The sequence below is a fragment of the Heloderma suspectum genome, chromosome 3 (genome assembly GCF_057233095.1).
Source record: "Heloderma suspectum isolate Gila_16-S chromosome 3, 16-S_ref, whole genome shotgun sequence".
Taxonomy (NCBI): domain Eukaryota; kingdom Metazoa; phylum Chordata; class Lepidosauria; order Squamata; family Helodermatidae; genus Heloderma; species Heloderma suspectum.
In genome coordinates, this window is record NC_139460.1 from 36,814,537 (window position 1) to 36,833,596 (window position 19,060).

Here is a 19,060-nt window from a genome sequence, read left to right on the forward strand (position 1 = left end):
AGGAACCCAAGGCGGCTTACATTATCATCCTCCTCTCCATTTTATCCTCACAACAACAACCCTGTGAGGTGGGTTGGGCTGAGAGTCTGTGACTGGCCCAAAGTCACCCAGTGAGCTTCCATGGTCGAGTGGGGACTAGAACCTGGCTCTCCCGGCTCCCAGTCCGTCACTCTCACCACTACACCACACTGGCTCTTAGAGGCCTCACGAGAAGAGAGGGACCTCCCCCCCGCTTAAGTTAGGCTAGCGAGACCGCCTCCCTCTTCAAACAGTGGGCAACATTCGTAAATTCCATTTGGTTCCCCTGAAGGCATTCCTTGTAGATGGAGAGTTTCTCTGAGAATCTGCATCTGTATAACCCTGTGAAGTAATAGATTAAAAGCTGTAGAGTGAAGCCTCTCGTCTGTGTATGTTTAGGCACTGAAATGGGGGCTAAGGGACTTGTGACACTCCCCATGAGAACCCGGCCTCTGTTTGGGGGGTGGGGGAGTGCCAGAATTGACAGATGCCAGAGCAAACCACACAGTTAAGTGGGAAGAGATGAGAAGAGGTGGGAGGCGTTCCAGCAGATTGGCTGCCCTTAAGAAAAGCATTTTTTAGCTAATTAGACCCAGAGGACAGCTCCCAGCCTTTGTGGAGACTACAGGTGTGAAGAGGTGCTATTAACTAAATAAAAGAGTTTGTGGATTGGACAGTGAGTCTCTTTTGCCTCACTACTCAGCAGGAGGGCTTAGAATCCCTGACAGCTTGCCTTTCAACTAATGGATGTGTTTCCCACCATACTCAATGGGCTTTTTCTGGGCTCCTCCCTTCAGGGAGGCTCCTCCCTTCAAGGAGGATCCTCCCAACCCAATCTCTGACAGGCAGCCCATCTGGCGGAACACCTCCCACTTCCCCTCAGCTCCACCCATTTAATTCAGCGGCAGGCTCTGGCATCTGCCAATTCCAGAGCTTCCTCCCCACCAACAGAGGCCGGGTTCCCATAGGGAGGCGGGAGGAAGGCAAACTCCATGTCTGGCATAATTAGTAAAAGTACTGAGAATAAAACTGCCAATATCATACTGCCCTTATACAGATCTATGGTGCGGCCACACATTATACTGTGTACAGTTCTGGTCACCACACCTAAAAAAGGATTTTGTAGAGGTGAAAAAAGTGCAGGAAAGGGCAACTAAAATGATCAAGGGGCTGGAGCATCTCCCCTATGAGGAAAGTTTACAACAGCTGGGACTGTTTAGCTTGGAAAAAAGGAGGGTGATGGGAGACACAATAGAGGTGTACAAAATTATGCATGGTGTGGAGAATGTGGATAGGGAGACTTTTTGCTCCCTCTCTCATTATACCAGAACCTGAGGTCATCCCATGAAGCTGACTGATGGGAAATTCAGGACAGATAAAAAGAAGTACTTTTTCACTCAGCACATAAACTGTGGAATTTGCTACAAGATATAGTGATGGCCACCAGCTTGGATGACTTTAAAAGGAGGGTAGACAAATTCCTAGAGGAGAAGGCTATCAATGGCTACTAGGCTTGATGGCTATGTGCTATCTGCAGTACCAGAGATGGTATGCCTATGTACACCAGTTGCTGGGGAACATGGGCAGGAGGGTGCTGTTGCACTCTTGTCCTGCTTGTGGTTTCCTGGTTAACAGCTGGTTGGCCACTGTGTGAACAGAATGTTAGACTAGATGGGCCCTTGGTCTGATCCAGCAGGACTCTTCTTATGTTCTTAAGATGGTGTCTGAGCTTGGCCCTCCTGCTCAATAAGCCCCTGGGAAGGTTCTTTGCTGACTCCTGGAGAGTCGTGGGGAATTTCTTCCTCTGCTCCATGTCTTGGCTGGGCTTCTTCTAGCTCTGCCTCTGAATCTGAATCAGAGTCAGAAATCAAACCAGGGAGCCTGGACCCAGTCCTGACACCCAGCTGTCATGCCTGGCCCAGGTCAGGATGATTCATCAGATGATGATGATTCAGAGACTATAGAGGCCAATTACCCTGTGCATCATCCTGACACCCCTAGCATCTCCAAGGAAGCTACACTGTCTCCTTCAGTATTGGTGGACTCTGAGGAACCCCTGAATGGGGCCCCTGAGAACCATACATCCTCGTAGAGTCTAAGGAGGAGGCCAAGCATCTGCCCAGCCCTAGAGCACACCAGCACAGGCCACCACCCTGAGGTGAAGCATGCATCTCAAGAACTGCAGCGACCAGGTTCCACAAGAGTAAAGGCCTCCTCATGAGTAGAACCTGCCAGAACACCTATAATGAACTGCAGCTGGGTGGGGCTCTGGCTACATAAGCCTTCACTCCAAGCTTACTAGCTACTGGAAACAACATTTTACCTCATTTTCTAGTGCCTTGAGCTTTGTTTCTTTGGCTGAACTTTTGTGCTACTGACCTCTGCTTGGCTCTGCTTTTTGGACTGTGTTTTTGTTTGACTACTCACCTGTGTTTTGAACTTGGCTGCACCTTGACCTTTCTTCTGCAAACTATATACTTTCCTAGTAATACTGTGTCTTGACCACTGCCTGTATCCTGACTATTCCTGCATTAAACCAACGCAGGAATATTGGACTGATGTCTCTGTGCTTGACTATTTGCTTGCCTAATTGACTTGTGATTGGATTTATCTTAATGCTGAGTCTGACCCAGCCTAAGTGTGATACAGGCTCAATTCTGGCATCTTCAGCTCAAAATATTCTGGACAGCAAGGCTAGGAAATATCTCTGGCTAAGATCCTGGAGGGCCACTGCCAATCGGAGTAGATGATGTGGACCTAGATGGGCTAATAACCTAACTCAGTATAAGGCAGCTTCACATGCTCAATTTTAATATCAATACATCAGAAGATGTTTAGTCAAACAAATGTATCTGAATTCTAAAATGACCATAGTTTCCCAAAGGGCTGCCCTTACTGTCTTTCTTCATAGGGTTACAAGGACACAGTGGGTCAGAAAACAGGCGTGATCATTCTTTGTTCTCTGAGGGACAAGCTGCACTTCATAAATGCCTCTCTTTCAAGGACTTATCCTTCTGATTGCCTCACAGAAGGAGCAGGAGGCAGAAAGTGGGCTGTATCGACTGTGTGCAATGCTGAAGAAGAGAAGGTGATAATAGGACCAAGGGAATTCCATAGAGCGGAGAGGTCGGACACAGAGCAGTTTGTGGTGAGGACCAGATCAAGAGAGCACCCAAGGGCACTGCATGAGCAAGTCCATTCAGCACAGGTGATCAAAGGAAGAGGCAAAAATACCATGCCCCCCAACCCTTGATTTATGTACTACATTTGTATACTGACTAATAGCCAAAGTGTGCTGTTACAGCGTGCAGCAGAGGATTTTGATGAGGATGAGGCACAGGCTACTTCTTCAGGGGTTGGTCAGTCAGTGCTTTGTTCAGGGCATTTCTAGCCAGAGGACACAGCCCTGCCATCATCCTCTGACTCAGAGGATGAATCCCCAGCAGAACCTCCAACTCCTCAGTCTTGCAGAAGTACCAGCCTACAAAAAGAGGTAAGGGCCTTTTAAAATTTCGGTCAACTCCTCCAGGAGGGGCAAAGCTGACCATGCCATGGCCAGGTTCACATGATCATGGAGGAGAAATAAGCCATCATGGCTGATTTCCCCTCCCTGTGCATGCCAGGGTGATTAGCATAATTATCCCCAGCAGTGCGGCTTGTTGTGTCATGTGAACCTGGGCAGGGTGACTTGTTGCTGTGTGTAACAAGCCATCCAGAACCCATGACCTACTGCAGGGTTCTGGGTGGCTTGTTACCCATGGCAACAAGCCACCCCACCCAGCTTCAGATGACATGACAAGCTACGCTGCCAGGGGTAATTACACTAATCCCCCTGGGATGTGACCAGCATCTTTGGGGAAGGGGAAATAACCCACTGTGGTTTAGTTCCCCTCCATGATCATGTGAGCCAGGTCTATAGGTCTTTTTAGCCTACATAAGGCTTCAATTAGCTTAAGCTCCCTGCTGAGACAACATCCTCCTATTGTTGTACTAGGAAAGAGTTTCAGCCAACAAAACCCACTTGGAGCTATCCAAGGTCCTAAGTTATTCTCCTGTATTGGTTCTGACTGCCTTGGTTCTGAGTGCCATTAGATCCTACCAGCTTGCCCTGCGAGCCTCAAAGGACCACAGAATGGGACAAAAGGAAGCAGTCGGGTCTAAGGGATTATCAGCATGGGTGTTGAAATTGCCAAGGAACAGTGTGTGTGTGGGTATTGTCAGGGAGGAAGAAGGCCAGCCAGACACTGAGGTCTAAAATGAAGGTTGAGAGGGAGTCAGGAGGGAGATACATAATAGCAACACAGAGATGCAAAGGAGAGCGGAGCCTGACAAAGGTCTTGCCTGCAAAGAATAGGGAAGCAATGGTGGCAGTGCTGGGGTGGAGGGGGGCAGGTTTTAGTGTAGACAAGTAGCTGGAAGGATGGAGCAAGGAAATGAGGATGAAGGGCCACTGCTTTGTGGGCATGCAAGGAGCAGTTCCAAAGGAATGGAAGCAGGGAGAGTGGCTGGCAGTGAATAGGGATGAGATCTGGAGGGAGAGGGTAGATCCTTATTTTGGCAAACTGCAGGCATGGAGGGCCACAGCAGGGCCAAGGGGCTGAAGCCCCCTACCGCCACCCCATGTGGGTCCTAATCTGGATTGGGTCTCCCACATTTTTAAGTAAGGAGGGGGAAAGACACAGCTACGTTCTTAAAGTAATGTGTAGTCTGGCCCTCACTGACAAACGGACAATGCCCTGCCCCCTTTATATCCCCAAGGGTGTCGCTAAGAACATCGTAAGAAGTTTGTGGAAATTGAATAAAGATTAATGCAATGTTAGTCACGCGTCAGTGTGGCCAGCTTTACACTTTGCAAGTGCAGGAAAACCCTTTCTGCTGTTTGTTTCAGCAGCTGAGCAGATAGTTGTGTGAATAGCCCATGACAGGAACACTCCAAGCTCGGCACCCCACATGGCTGCCCGTGCCTAAATCCAGCCTTGGGCACACAGGACTAAACTCTTGAAGGAGGACGTTCTTTCTGAGGTCATTATAGAAAAGGGACTCCATAGAAACAAAGGGGATCTTGATCCCCAAAGCCTATCATATTTGGGAGGACACTGGCAGTGATGCTATTAAGACAGGACTTTGGGGCTTGCAGAATAAGCAGGAAGGTTTTACTCTACAGTAAAAATGAAAAGAAGACATAGCTGCTAGATACACATTTAGGGCACAATCCTATGCATGTTTAGACAGAAAAAAGTCAAACAGCTCCCAGCATTCCCCAGCCAGCATAAAGTTGCTGAGGATTGTGCCAAAACAGACATTTAAAGTAATGTCTGTTTTGGCCCTTGAATGTCCTAATTACACCAGTGGACAGTGGTGGCAGGTATGAATGTTGTTGATCCTAGTTTTTGCAAAACGGTGATTAGTCAGGGTGGTTAGAATACAACCACAGGCTTCATTGTACAAAGGAAACAAATTCATTATTTCCCCAAAACAAACTTTGGGGTAAATATAGTGAAAAACAACAACATTATTGGGAACTGTTATCTGTGGAACTGTAGCCATTTTGGTGGCTTGAAACAACAGAAGGCAGAAAGCTGAAGAAGGTATCACAAAACTACACTAAAAAAAAAGCATTCTAAAATGACTGAGAACAGGAGGTTTACTCCATATCTCAAGGAGGCTTACAGGATCTGCCTCCTCTCCATTTTATCCTCACAAAAACACTGTAAGGTAGGTTAGGTTGAGAGCCAGAGTGGTGTAGTGGTTACAGTGTTGGACTGGGACGCGTGAGATCTGGGTACTAGTCCCTACTCGGCTATCAAGCACACTGGGTGACGTTGGGCCAGTAACCTACCTTGCAGGGTTCTTCTGAGGATAAAATGGAGAGGAGGATGGGGTCATATAAGCCCCCCTGGGTTCTTGCAGGGGGAAAAAGGCAGGATATACATGTAACAAATAAAATCCCACTGAGCTGCAAAATGCAACATTTTGTTTCAGAAAATTAACTTCTTAAAATTGTAGGAAGTTTCACCTTGACGTGTATTCAAGGTTTATTTGAACTGTTATGCATTGGTGGCCATCTACTCATAATTTGTCTGTTTGCTTTATCAAAAAGATCATCTTTCAGCAAAAGCTTCCAAGGCAACTAGCAATAAATATTTTTTTTAAAAAATCAAACAATTAACATGTGAAAACAAAGCATGTTTTTAAAATCATAAAAATGTAAATGCAGCAATAAAAGCAGAAAAACAGCAACATTCCCAGACGGAGTTGCCATCTTAGTCTGTTGCATCTGGAAAACAAAAAATCTTGTGGTACCTTAAGGACAAATACATTTATTGTGGCATAAACTTTCATGGACTGCAGTTCACTTCATCAGGTGTACAAAATGTTGTGTTGAATTGCAGATGTGGGCGTGTGTGTATGTGTGCATATGTATGTATGTATGTAGACAGACAGACATCCTACTAACCTCACTGTTTACAGTCCACCTGCCCCATACCCCAACCATGTGTATATGCACTTGTAACTCAATATAACCTTACTTACATCTGATGAAGTGGACTCCACAAAAAGCTTATGCCATAATAAATGTTCTCCTTTAAATGCTCTCTCCACAAGACCCTTTGTTCTTTTTGCAGTGATCAAAAGCTTGGGAGAATACAATTCTTGTCATCTGGTGCCAAAAGCAGAGTAAATTAGGCACCTTCTGAGTTCCTCAAGGGAGACTACTGATACATCCAGAATACCCCATCCAAAAAGGGTGCCATCTGCCTCCCCTCTGTAAGTGGCAGCACCTCAGAACAAGGTCTTTGATGCTGATATTTAAGACCAGGCAGGTTCATATGGGAGTGTATCCTTTTACCTCATGAACAGGTGAAGAATCCAATGATCTTGAAACGTGGCTGTTTTGCTTGATTAAAAGGCATGTCAGCTCTGATGTTCTTCGGGTTATCACAGCAGTAGATGCCACTGAAAGAATTAGAACTGCAAAAAAACCAAGAACAAAAAAAATGTACAGACCATAGTGATGTCAGGACATCGAGGATAATAGTACCTCCATTTGCTTGCTGTCCTTTTCCTCTCCCCATCCCTTTTCCATCATGCATCATATCACTCAGACAGTAAATCTGCAGGTAGGGAATGTGGGTTTAATAAAAACGTATTTTAACATTGCCTAGAAAACTTTAGTAGGAACAATAACAACAGCTGCAGGACTACAGCAACAGCAACACAATACCATACATTTAGAGTTGGCAGTGAAATGAAATACCCAGATGTATGCTAATTTGCAGTTACCGCTTTAGAATACCATATAATGACACAAATTAAAACAATTGGCTCCTTATAGGCCATTATGCATCGTCCTAACATTTTGGATACATTCCTCAAAAATCTGATCAAGAACTATTAACAACAACGGCCATCACTGCTCACAGTCCTATCCAGGGAGCTGATGCCAATTAGTCAAAGGAGTGAACAATCCTATGGCCATAGACACTGTCTAAGCCATAGGACTTTTTTGGATTCTAGGAACCGATTGAAGCCAGATCTGCAAACATGGTTCCCAGAGACTACGCTCCCCTCCCCTCCCCCTCCCAGCTGATGTGGTTCTCTACACACCGGCTGCTTCTCCAGGCTAGCAAATAGAGCGCAGAGATGGGAGGAAGGGGGTGGTCCCAGGGGCAGGGAAGGGAGGAGACTGCAGAAGCCACTTTATGAGGCTTCCCATGTGCTGCATGGCCTCCCTCTCTCCTGCGCCGAAGTCCCCAGCTAGGCACACAAAATTGCGCATCTAACCAAAAGTGCAGGGTTGCCAGAGGCCAGGGGAAAGGATCCCCTCCATGCTCCAGCCACTCTACATAGGATAGTCACCAGCCTCCAAATTCAAGGCTGGTGACTATCTTCAAAGGATTGCGCCCTAAATCTCATTTTGCTACCAATTTTGCTCCAAAAAAGGTTCTCCTCAATTACTCTTTCCATTCAATTTTGGTGGAGAATATTCTCTGGCTGTGCAAATGTGCATCAGTTATTTGATCTACAGAATCATCATTTGACATCCAAAGGTTTTGCAGCAGGAGTCAACCTGCCACAGCATTCGTGTTCTGCTTAAAGTGCTCTATCAAAGGTGCCATGGGTTGGGTTTTACATTGCTTTTAAACAGCTGTTGCTTTTAGCTGTTGTATCTGAATTGTTGTGTATTTTTAAAATTGTTTTATGATTTTAATTATCTTTTGTAAAGCTGCCTTGGACGGGCTTTGTCATGAAGGTGCTATAAAAGTACTTTAAATAAATAAATATCTTCCCATAACAGGCAGTCTGCTTCTCTTCTTCTGGCATTAATGTTTCCTCATTGTCCATTATAGCCTATTGTTCACATTTCCTGAAAAATGAGAAGAGCATTATGCCTATTCTGCCGGAGGGTTTTTTTTTAAAATACACCTTACACATATTTGTGGATTAAAAACCACATCCTAATCCAAAAGATAAAAATGAGACATAAGGAACCAGAAAAAGTGAAGTAAGAGCAAGCAACTAACCGCAGGTAAAGTGAACTGCACTTTGGACATATTCAAAGCAGCTTATACTAAGTATAATTATTTGAACCCCCAATATATTTCCAATAACAGCTCATTCAAAAACGTCTCCCCCGCTACATTTTTGTCAGCACTTCTCAAGCTGGCTGGACAACCATAAAGACAGATACTGAAGCAACTACAATAAAATAGTAACCGGATGTCATGCAGTACTTCAAGAATAAGCTCAGTTGCAGGACTAGCCTTACCATTAGGGAGAGTCAGGTTTCTGGAGGTGGATGCTGGGGCAGTGTGCCCCATGACCGTTCCATCCTCCTGTGCACCTGTGGCAAAGCTTGCTTGTTGCTCACTCGGTTGGCTTGCTGCCTATAGGCCTTCTCCCAACATGTCACAGATGGAACTGCCGGAAAATGCACCTGACCAAATGCAGAGGCCAGAGGCAGCCAGCCAGGGCCAGCCCTACCCTTAGGTAGAGAGAGGCAGTCGGTTCAGGTGGCAGATGCTGGGAGGCAGCAGCAGTTGTTGGAGGAGAGATGTGTGTGCCATGTGGCCTGCCCTGTGTCCCCTAAGCTAACCGGCTGCCTTCAGGAGCAGCGGATGATGCTGTTCCATTGTCAGTGCTGAAGAAACAGTCAAGTCAGCTTTTGTATATGGAACGGGAGAGGGCACCATCTTGTTCTTTGCCTCAGGCAGCAAAGTCTCCTAGGCTGGCCCTGCAGCCACCCCAGACTACGCACTCTACCATATGGTGCATGTATGCATGCATTGCCTACTTATGGGATCCCATCAGTGCTGCATTGCAGCATTTCTCTGAGCAGGTAGTGAGCAGGGGCCAGGCGGAGCAGTGAGTGAGTGGCACCATGGTGTTGGAGAACAGAGTTGCCCTGCGCCCCCTAAGCTAGCCTGCCACCATCAGATGTTGTGGCAGATGTTATCCTGTCACCAGTGTAGAAGTAAAATTAAACTGCCAGTCAGGTCAGCTTCTGTACATGGAAGGGGAGGAGCGTCATCCAGTGGAGGCTGGTGGCTCTGATTCTGGAGGGGCTGTAAATCCATTCTGGGTTTTAGTTGGAACCAGCCAGGACTCTTAAGGAGCTATCCCTGAGTTCTGCCTGGCTCTGCCTGAAACCCAGAATGGAATGACGGCCCTATCAAAATCAGAGGCACCAGCCTCCACTGGCATCATCTTGTTTTTTTTCAGGTAGCAAAACATCTTGGACCAGCCCTACTCGGTTTAGCTTTCAATCTAGGGAGGCCAGGTGTCCTACTTTACAGAGGACAGCCCTCTATTTGGAGGTGTCCTGTATTTGTTGAGCTGTCCAGTCCAGGTCTTGTTTAAAGTCAAAGAGCCATAAGAAGGGAGAGCAGCACTGGATCTTTAAAAGTTGCCAATCAACAATGAGCATCTGGGCAGCTGACTGAACAGGCACACAGCTCAGCTGATCAGTGCTCTCCACTATGGTGAGATGTACTGTATTTCAGTGAGATGTATTGTATTTCGACTGAAATTATAGGCATGTCTAAATTTGCACCTATATAAAAAAAATTGGCATGTGCAAATATTATGCAAATTGGTACCCTCTTTTACCCTCTTTTTGGGTGATGAAATTCCTCTTTCCTAGGAATGTATAAGTGGCCACCCTAATTTGTCCATATTATTGGGGGGCGGGGGAGGCAGCATAAATGCCAGTAAGGAAAGAAAGACTTCTGACCAATGTTGCAGCCAGAATTTCTGATGTCATTCTTCCATTTAGAACAGCCAGCAGCGGCAGCAACTGGGAGTGGACGCTTTCCATCATCGTCCCCCTAGAGTTTTCATAAGTCACCACTGCCTTTTAAGGAATCTTATTATGTATTATTATTCTCAGTTTTTTTTATTACATTTCTACACTGCCCAATAGCTGAAGCTCTCTGGATGGAAATTGTGACATGCCTTGGGGCCTGTCATCTGGAAGAAAGGCAGGATATATATAGTTCAAACAAACACACAACTTTTAAATGGTTATATTATATTGCTTTTATAATCTTATGTACACTGCTCTGTGATAGCCTTTGGTGATGAAAGGATAGTATAGAAATTTTAAATCAATCAATTTAAAATTCGATCACTGCTGTTCAGGCCCTTTTACAAGACCAGATTAACATGGATCCATGTTTGACAGACATCTCTGCTTGAACATGCAAAAATATCTGTCTACCACAATGCTGTATTCTCCTTGCATGATGCAGCATTTTCAAGATCATCAGCAGGGTAGTCCACATATATGATACAGAAAAACAATCCCTACACATGGAAAGCAAGCATCTCAGTGAGAATGCTAGAACCTTTCTCCCTGATATCTAGTTTTCTGTGTGCAGGTAGGTATATACCAATATCGAAGAATGGCTTTATCGTATCAGGTGCAGCTTTTTCTATGGGTCCAGCTGAGCCTTAGCCCAGAACAGCCTTCCCCAACCTGGTGGATCTGTCTGGGAATGATGGGAGTTGCAGCCCAACACATCTGGAGGGCTCGAGGTTGCAGAAGGCTGGCCCAAGCCATGAGAACTACCCTAACTTATAGCACTTGGTATAACACCCTCCTTTTCAAGCCATTACACTTTCTTGGCTCTTTCTCTCATGTGCTTCCTCAAGTAGGCCTTGTTTTCCCTCCCCCCACTCTCAACTCCAAACCCAGGAAGTGTCGCCTTATCAGGACTAGCCAACTTTTCTGTGACCCTCTCAGTGTTAGTTTGAATAACAACAAACCCTTGTTTTAAAGCGAATGCATCCTGAATATGTGTTTTCTTGTCTGTATCCTCTCCCCTCAGTGAAACGTAAACTTTGGTGTGAAAATAACTCTGCCTCACTGTCAAATGACAACTCCTTTTATTCTGGTTTTTTCACAGTGACTCTCCTTTGCATTTGTTCAGGATTCGTCCAGCTGGCGCTGCTTTCCTGCTTTAAAACTGGAACAGCAGCCTCTGACATATTCTCTATGCTTTTAGGCTTCTGTTGATTATAGTTGCCTTCACTTTTCCTGATGGCCCAACCACCCTGACACTAATTATTCAAGAAAACACAATGCCCGTTGGCCTCAGGAGAGGTGTTGCAAATGCCGTTTCTCTTTTGTGCCTGGGCTACTGAGCAAAGCAGACCTTAGCAATTGGAAATAACCCTTAGCTGGCACAAAGCCAAAACTAACAAAGAATTTGTGAATTTGAGGAGGGCAAACTGTGGTATGGGGTGTGTGTGATACAAACAGTGCTTGTTCTTCTTAATGGCAGTGCTGGGGAAGTAGACTGAATAAACGCACGAGTGGGACCTTGTCAGCGACTGTTCCCAGGCTCTGGAACCTCCTGTCAAGCTAAGCTAGAGGGCCAGAATCAAGGGTAGGCATGGTTGGGCACTTGTCAAGTGCCCACACCCCAGCAAGAGCCCAGTGACACAAGAGCCCCCTGGACTTGCTCCTCCTCTTCATCACTGCAGCCTGCTTGTTTACCGGCCGCTCGCTCTGACCCAGGCAATGGTGGTGGTGGGATGGAGGACCAGAAGATGCCCCTGCCCTCTGGCTCGCTGCTTGTCAAGCAAGCAAGTGGTGACAATGATGACAAAGAGGGTGAGGAGCAAGAGCAGTTGGTGACGATGGAGGTGAGAAGGTAGACTCATGACCGAGGGGGCCCGCTGAGCATGTCTTGCCCAAGGGCCCTCCAAAACCTGGAGCCACCACTGCCCAGCTAGCTGCATTTTTGTTGTCCTTCCACTGGCAGGCAACAACGTTTTTATTCAGACAATTCCCAACTGGTAGCTGTATTAGAAAGCATCTTGCGGCTCCGTAAAAACTAACACGTTTATTCTGCCATAAACTTTTGTGGACAATAGCCCACTTCATCAGTTGCATGGAATATTATGGAGAGTTTCAGGTTTATATATAGTACATATCGTTGGGGGTAGGGAGAGAGAATGGTAAGCAGTGAGGTGAGAAGGAAATTACATGCAAAAAACGACAATCACATTATGGACAGGGACCATTCACAGTGCAGTTGTTGCTGATAACACAAATATCCTGGTACTAGGTAAACCAATTAACACATGTAGGGAACAATCCTATGGGGAGGGGCGTAAGCCTCTGAACTCAGAGGCTTATGGCCATCCAATGCAGAGTAGTGGGCGCAGCGGAGACGATCTTTGCCTCTGTGCTCCTCCCGCTCTGCATTTCAGCAACACAGACTTTTTTTCCCCATCTAGCCAAGGCGTTGGGGAGGGGAAGGGAAGGAGGCTGGTGAGGCAGGAGGATTCCTCATAAGCCAGCCTCCCCAGTCCCCTCCCCTCCCCACCCATTACCTTCCTTTAGAGGTCACTTTTGTGCCCTCAAGAGGCAGCCGGTGCGGTTCTCTCCACACTGGCTGCGTGGGGAAGGGGGCAGGGAGCTCGGACTTCTGGGTTCGAGTCAGAGCACTGACTCTGACCTCCGATCCACGAATCCAAACTATCCTATGGCCCCTCTGATGCTGTCTAGGGGCCATAGGATTGCTCTTGTAGTTTGATTTTTTAAAAAAAAAAAACTAGGCAGGCTTTTAAGACTATTTGCTGAAGTAGGTTTTAAATGGTGGGTGCTGTGTATTTCTTTGTTTTTAAAACTAATTTGCTTTTATTTTTTAATTTCAGTTTTGTTTTTATCTTTGCTCATCACCTAAGGACCTCTCACAGGTGCCTCCTCTGAGAAGGTGACAACAAAGGAGAGGGCCTTCTCAGTGGTGGCCCCCAATTATGGAACAATCCCCCCAGCAAGGCCTGCTGGGCGCCAACATTGTTATCTTTTGGTGCCATGTTATGAAGACCTTCCTCTACATTCAGGCATTCAGCAGCATATGATAAGGTTTTAATCAGGTCCTGGATTTTTTTATTGTTAATTGTTAAAATTGTTTTAGAGTGTGTGTGTGTGTGTGTGTGTGTGTGTACACACATGTTGTGTGCATTGTCTCTTTATACGTTTGTATGTAAAAAAAAAATTATTATATACAATATTGTATTTTTAAGGTTTTTAATCTTTGTAAACTGCCCAGAGAACTTTGGGTATTGGACAGAACAGAAATCAAATAAATAAAATGAAATCTTACATTTGTTAGCTGCCTCGAGCCCTATTTGTATGGAAAAGCATAATATACATTTAATAAATCAGTTAAAGAAAAAGAAGAGCACTTGCAGATTGGGAATAATAGATACATAACCCAAACTGTGAGTAAAGGACGAAGTTACAAACACAGAGTACTGAAAACAGAAACATCAGCTCAGCTTTAGATTTTTACCTTTCTCTTCCAATCAGTATTTTATTGATATTTTTTCATTATCTATAACAATAATAGTAAGTAATTATAGAACTGAAGAAGAAATATGACTGAAATTGGAACAAAAAAAAACCATTGTGAAAATCAAACAGGTTGTCCATTTGAGTGATACAAAGCTATTGGGAAGGCAGACGTCTATGCAAAGACATTTGGTCAGGAAAAAAGACAAACCAAAATCTTAGGAAGAGAAGAGGAAAGTAGATCAGAAGAAGAAAAATGGAACTGCAGGTGGTCACCATAGAAATCATAACAAACGCTGAAAGAACAAAAAACAGGATTTCATCCTATTCAAGGAGGATGGAAGCTGTTTGCCCTCCAGATGTTTTGGACTACAGCTCCTATCATTCTTGAACTCTGGCCATGCTGGCTGGTGCTGATGGGAGTTAGAGTCCAAAACATCTGGTGGGCTCCTAATTGGGGAAGGCTGACTAAGAGGAAGGAAATAAGAGGACTCAAGATAAGTCTTTGAGGAATGTTAGTTGAAATGGGGGGAGAGAAAAAGGAAGAATAACCATTAATAGATGAGGGAAAAGAATGCTTAGAAAGATCAGAATGAAACCAAGAAAGCGCCAAACCCCAAAGCGTGTAGCAAAGAACGGAATGATCAATGATCTCAAAAGCCGAAGACAGGTCAAGTAAAAGACAAATGGAAAATTGTGCATGTGCTTTACCAAAAACAAGCCCAGAAGGGTGGTGTATTCCTGGCACTAAGTCTCTGTTTCCAGTATGCAGGGCTGCAGCTGTGGTTCCCTATACTGAATAGAACTAAGGGCAGATTTGGCAGAGATAAAGAAAACAGTAATAAAATCAACAGGGAATAAACTATTATTTAGTTAGCTCTGCAGCTCTGGTACTGCAGAGCACTGAGAAAATCACAGGCAAAGACTTGATTTTACTTTTTTTTATGGCAACAATGAGCTTAAAAACTGAAACTGGATATTTGGGGCAAGGGAGGAATTGGAAAAAAATATATGCTAGGAAGTTACTCTAGCAGTCAGGTAAGAAACAGGACCACTGCCCTACAAGAGGAGGTAAAAGTCTTCGAAGTTGATTTCCCAGTAGCTTTCATCTATCTGTGTGATTTGATTATGCCACTTTTAATTCTTCCATTTCCAGAATATAATGGGTCAGATCCAGACCTGGTCATACTAATAGTAGACCCATTGAAATTAGTCATGACTAATTTAAGTCCCATTGATTTCAATGTTTTGTATGACCAAGTCTGGATCCAACCAAACCCCTAAAGGACTAGAATCTTGTCTGCAGTTGCCTCAACAACAGGCAACAGTCCATAGCTCCTGACCTAATCATATTTTCTATCTTATCTATACTCTGAGAAAGTGGAATAGTACCAACAAATAGCATTGCCCAATGCACACATAAATAAATCTAGAATGTGTCAATGCTAATGCAGGAAAGAAAGCAGAAGATGGAGCTTTTAAATCAATTACACATTCGGCCCAACAGACCTTGTGAGTTACAGATGTGGGAAACGGAAAACCTAATTTAAGCATTCTCTGTAAAACTAGCCCAAATCTTTCCTATTATGTGCCAAATTAAATCTAGACTAAGCAAGCAAGCATGACATTGCCATCAACGAGAGCTTCAGAACTGCAAAGCTGCTACAATCACCATGCTAATTTTGACCTCTTTGAATCAAGACGTTTTCACAATATGCAAAAGCCTATAATCAAATGCTCTTTGTATGATTTCCTCATGGAATTTGCTGCAGACATAAGAGTGTATCATAAATACTTGTACAACCCTTTGATATGGATTTGCTTTTCTGGACAAATACTGTAACACAGGTTTTGTTTTCTCCTCCAATGCAAACAGAACGTCCACATTCAGGTTTCTAATAAAGGCAGATTTTCAACAAAAGTTATTTTATGCTTCCAAAACGCCTATCTGCCCTGTTTTGTATACAATATACAATATAAAGCCTTTTTAAATTTGGACTAATATTCAGTGGCCAGAGTTATGCACTTCAGAATTATGCATACAGTATGCACTGTAGGCATAATCCACTATGAAGTTATCATGCACATGAATGAATGGGAGTATAGTAATACCCTTGAGCATCTCCCATTCATTTCAATGGAACTTGCGCTAGAGAACTTGCCATTGGCTTGTGCCCTTTATTTTTAATATTATGTATGCATTGAAATATATGGGTTGTATCCAATGTTAGTCCTACTTAGAGAAGACCCATTGAAATGAATGGGACATAAGTTAGTCATGACTAAATTAAGTCCCATACATTTCAATAGGTCTACTCTAAGTAGGACTAACATTGGATACAACCTCATGATATGAACAAGGTCTGAATCAGCAAAACAAAGTTGAGGGGAGATACATTTCACAAAACTGTTTCTCCTCAGATTACTGAGTCAGGTTCAGAAACTGTTGATTGAATAGTTGTTTTTCACCATTTCTAGAATATATGTCCAAAGATCAATGAATTCTGAAAGAAGGCTTTAAATATTATTTCAGCAACAATATTTCATAAAGTCACAGTAATCACTGGCACAGTTATTCAGGTGTTTAAAAGAATACGCAAATTCAAGTTTCCTTGGAATCAATGAGCAATCTGTTGATTGCAGCAAGAATAGCCATAGCAAAAAACCGAAACTCTGAAGTTAGAGAGAACTTGAAATGTCATGTATTAAAATAAGTTAGCTACACTCCCAGTGCCTTAGGATATATGTAAATCATTCTAGTAGATTTGAGATCCTTTCATTGAGCAGTTGAACTCTAATTTTAAGATGGTAGATACCTACCATTTATTGCTTTTGTAACTGCAGTTCCGTGTGCTTTCCCTGAGTATTCTTTTTTCATCTTTGTACTTTAAACTTTATTAACAAAGTTTGAATTTTAAAAACAACGAAAAATCTAATTCGTTGTGCATACACCTGGGATACTTAACAGACAGAATTATGCTAAAAAAAGGCAGACTCAAAAGAATTTGCAGTTTTGCTTCCTAAAATAAGGGTATGGCTATAGCTCCTTAGGAAACGTTTCTGAATATATTTCACATGATAACTGTAATGAAACATTCCTTGTGTCAGAACAATGCAACAATGCTTGCCATGTCATCCAATCCTGATGGGTGTGGCTTGTACGAAGGTTAAACAACCCTTGAACAACCCATGGCTTGTTTTAGGACTATGTGAGTGTTGTTTAAGCCTTACACAACCCACCCCCACTGGATTCAGACAAGACAACGAGCTGAGGTTGCGGCTTGAATATTCAAAAACCGCTGAGCACGCACAGCAACCCACTGGGGCTTAAATAAATAAGCCACAGTAGACTGCAGTGATCATGCAAATGTTGTCATTGTCTTCCACCATACCTGAGGACAGCAGGCTAATTTAGGGAGTGCAGGGCAGGCTGTATGGCACACACAGCTGTGTGCTCCAAAACACCACATCCATAAGCATCTGCTGCCTGAGGCAGCTGCCTCACTTTGCCTAAAGGTAGGGCTAACCCTGCCTTCTCCGATATGGGCTTTCCATACGAGGCATTTATCGTGCGCTCATCATTCCCTACTCACAATTGTTTATGGGTTCTGTAGACAATGTCATGACCCTCCAGTTTCGCTTCTGTGTCTAACCAGCACTTTCAGTGAGTTTATTTAAAGCAACTATTTAATTGTGAAAGCAAAAGAAAGTGTGATTTCCTCTTGTGTATTTTACACTATTCTGCTATACCATAATGCCACCTAGAGGTTGTGTAGCAGAAAACCAGGGAAGGAACTGCTTCTTGTGTGGTGTTCAAATCTCAATTCTGCAAGGAAGCTGAAAGCAGATATAGCGGGTTAACAGCCAATTAACAGCCTCATTTAGAAAAGCTCTACATCTCTGCCAGAAACAGAAAGATTGTACCTTTACAGAGTGGACCCACACACCTTTAGCATTTATTGTGTGCAGAAAATACCTTCCTGTCCACCTCCTCCATCTATGATTCATTACTCCCCAGAGACTGGGGATAAGTACCGTCTCACATGGGAGCAGATTATTCCAGCAAAAACTTTATCAACAAAGTACTTTATCTCTGTAGGTGCAGATATACTAAAGCAAACAGAAATAGAAGCATAGGACTCCCCCTTTCAGATCATTATGGAGTCAGACCATTAGTCCTTCTAGTCCAGTATTGTCAACACTGACTGGCGGCGGATCTGCCTGGTTTCAGGTAGGTGTTTTTCAAATGCTATCTGGAGATGCTGGAGATTGAACCTGGGACCCACTGCATGCAATCACTGGGGCATTAGATTGGGTGGCTCCGAACACCCTCTCCCCCTGAACAGGGCTCAGAATGCACCATGGTTCAATCCACGGTTACGATCTCTGAAACAGGAGGTGAGACGGCTAGAGCGCCGGTGACAGAAGTCTCGCTCCAAAGATGATCAGACACAAGCTAGACCTCTATTTTCAGCCTATCAAGTGGCGGTGAAGGCAGCAAAAAAGGAATATTATGCTGCCTCTATCGTGTCTGCAGAGTGCTGTCCCAGGAGGCTGTTCCAAGTGGTCCGGACCCTGGTCGGTCCTGTGGCTCCGGAACCACTAGAGCATTCTAAGGCCTCCTGTGAGGCCTTGGCAAGGCACTTTGCAGATAAAATTGATTGGATTAGGAGTGTTATTCCGTGCGCTGTGGATACAGTAAGTGAGCAAGAGGTGGCCTGTGGCAAACTGGTTTTGTGGGATCGGTTCCAGCTTCTTCCTTCTGGTGAAGTGGACAAGGTGCTTTCATCTGTAAGGCCGACCACCTGCTTACTTGATTCTTGCCCATCTTGGCTCACTGTGGGCTGCAGAGAGAGACGGGGTGAGGGGATCAGGGCAGTGGTCAACACCTTCCTTGAGGAGGGAGTGATGCCATCAGCCCTCAAGGAGGCAGTGATAAGACCACTCTTAAAGAAGCCCTCCTTGGATCCCCAAGTTCTGAACAACTTTCGCCCAGTCTCGAATCTGCCATTTTGGGGCAAGGTGATTGAGCAGGTGGTGGCAATGCAGTTGAAGGCACACTTGGAAGAAGCCGATTATCTAGATCCATTTCCGTTGGGCTTCAGGCCTGGGCATGGGACAGAAACGGCCTTGGTCGCCTCAGTGGATGATATGAGGAGGGCTCTGGATAGGGGTGAATGCTCCTTACTTGTTCTCCTCGACCTCTCAGCGGCTTTTGATACCGTTGACCATGGT

General features: G+C 44.5%; 1 protein-coding gene across 1 annotated transcript in view; it reads right to left on the reverse strand.

Moving 5' to 3' along the window:
- FLT3 (fms related receptor tyrosine kinase 3) overlaps positions 1 to 19,060 on the reverse strand; it is a 103,500-nt gene that overhangs the window by 68,472 nt on the left and 15,968 nt on the right. The window contains exon 4 of the mRNA XM_084842928.1: positions 6,869 to 6,990. Within this exon, the coding sequence (XP_084699054.1) occupies positions 6,869 to 6,990 (122 nt within the window). The remainder of the gene's footprint in view (positions 1 to 6,868; positions 6,991 to 19,060) is intronic.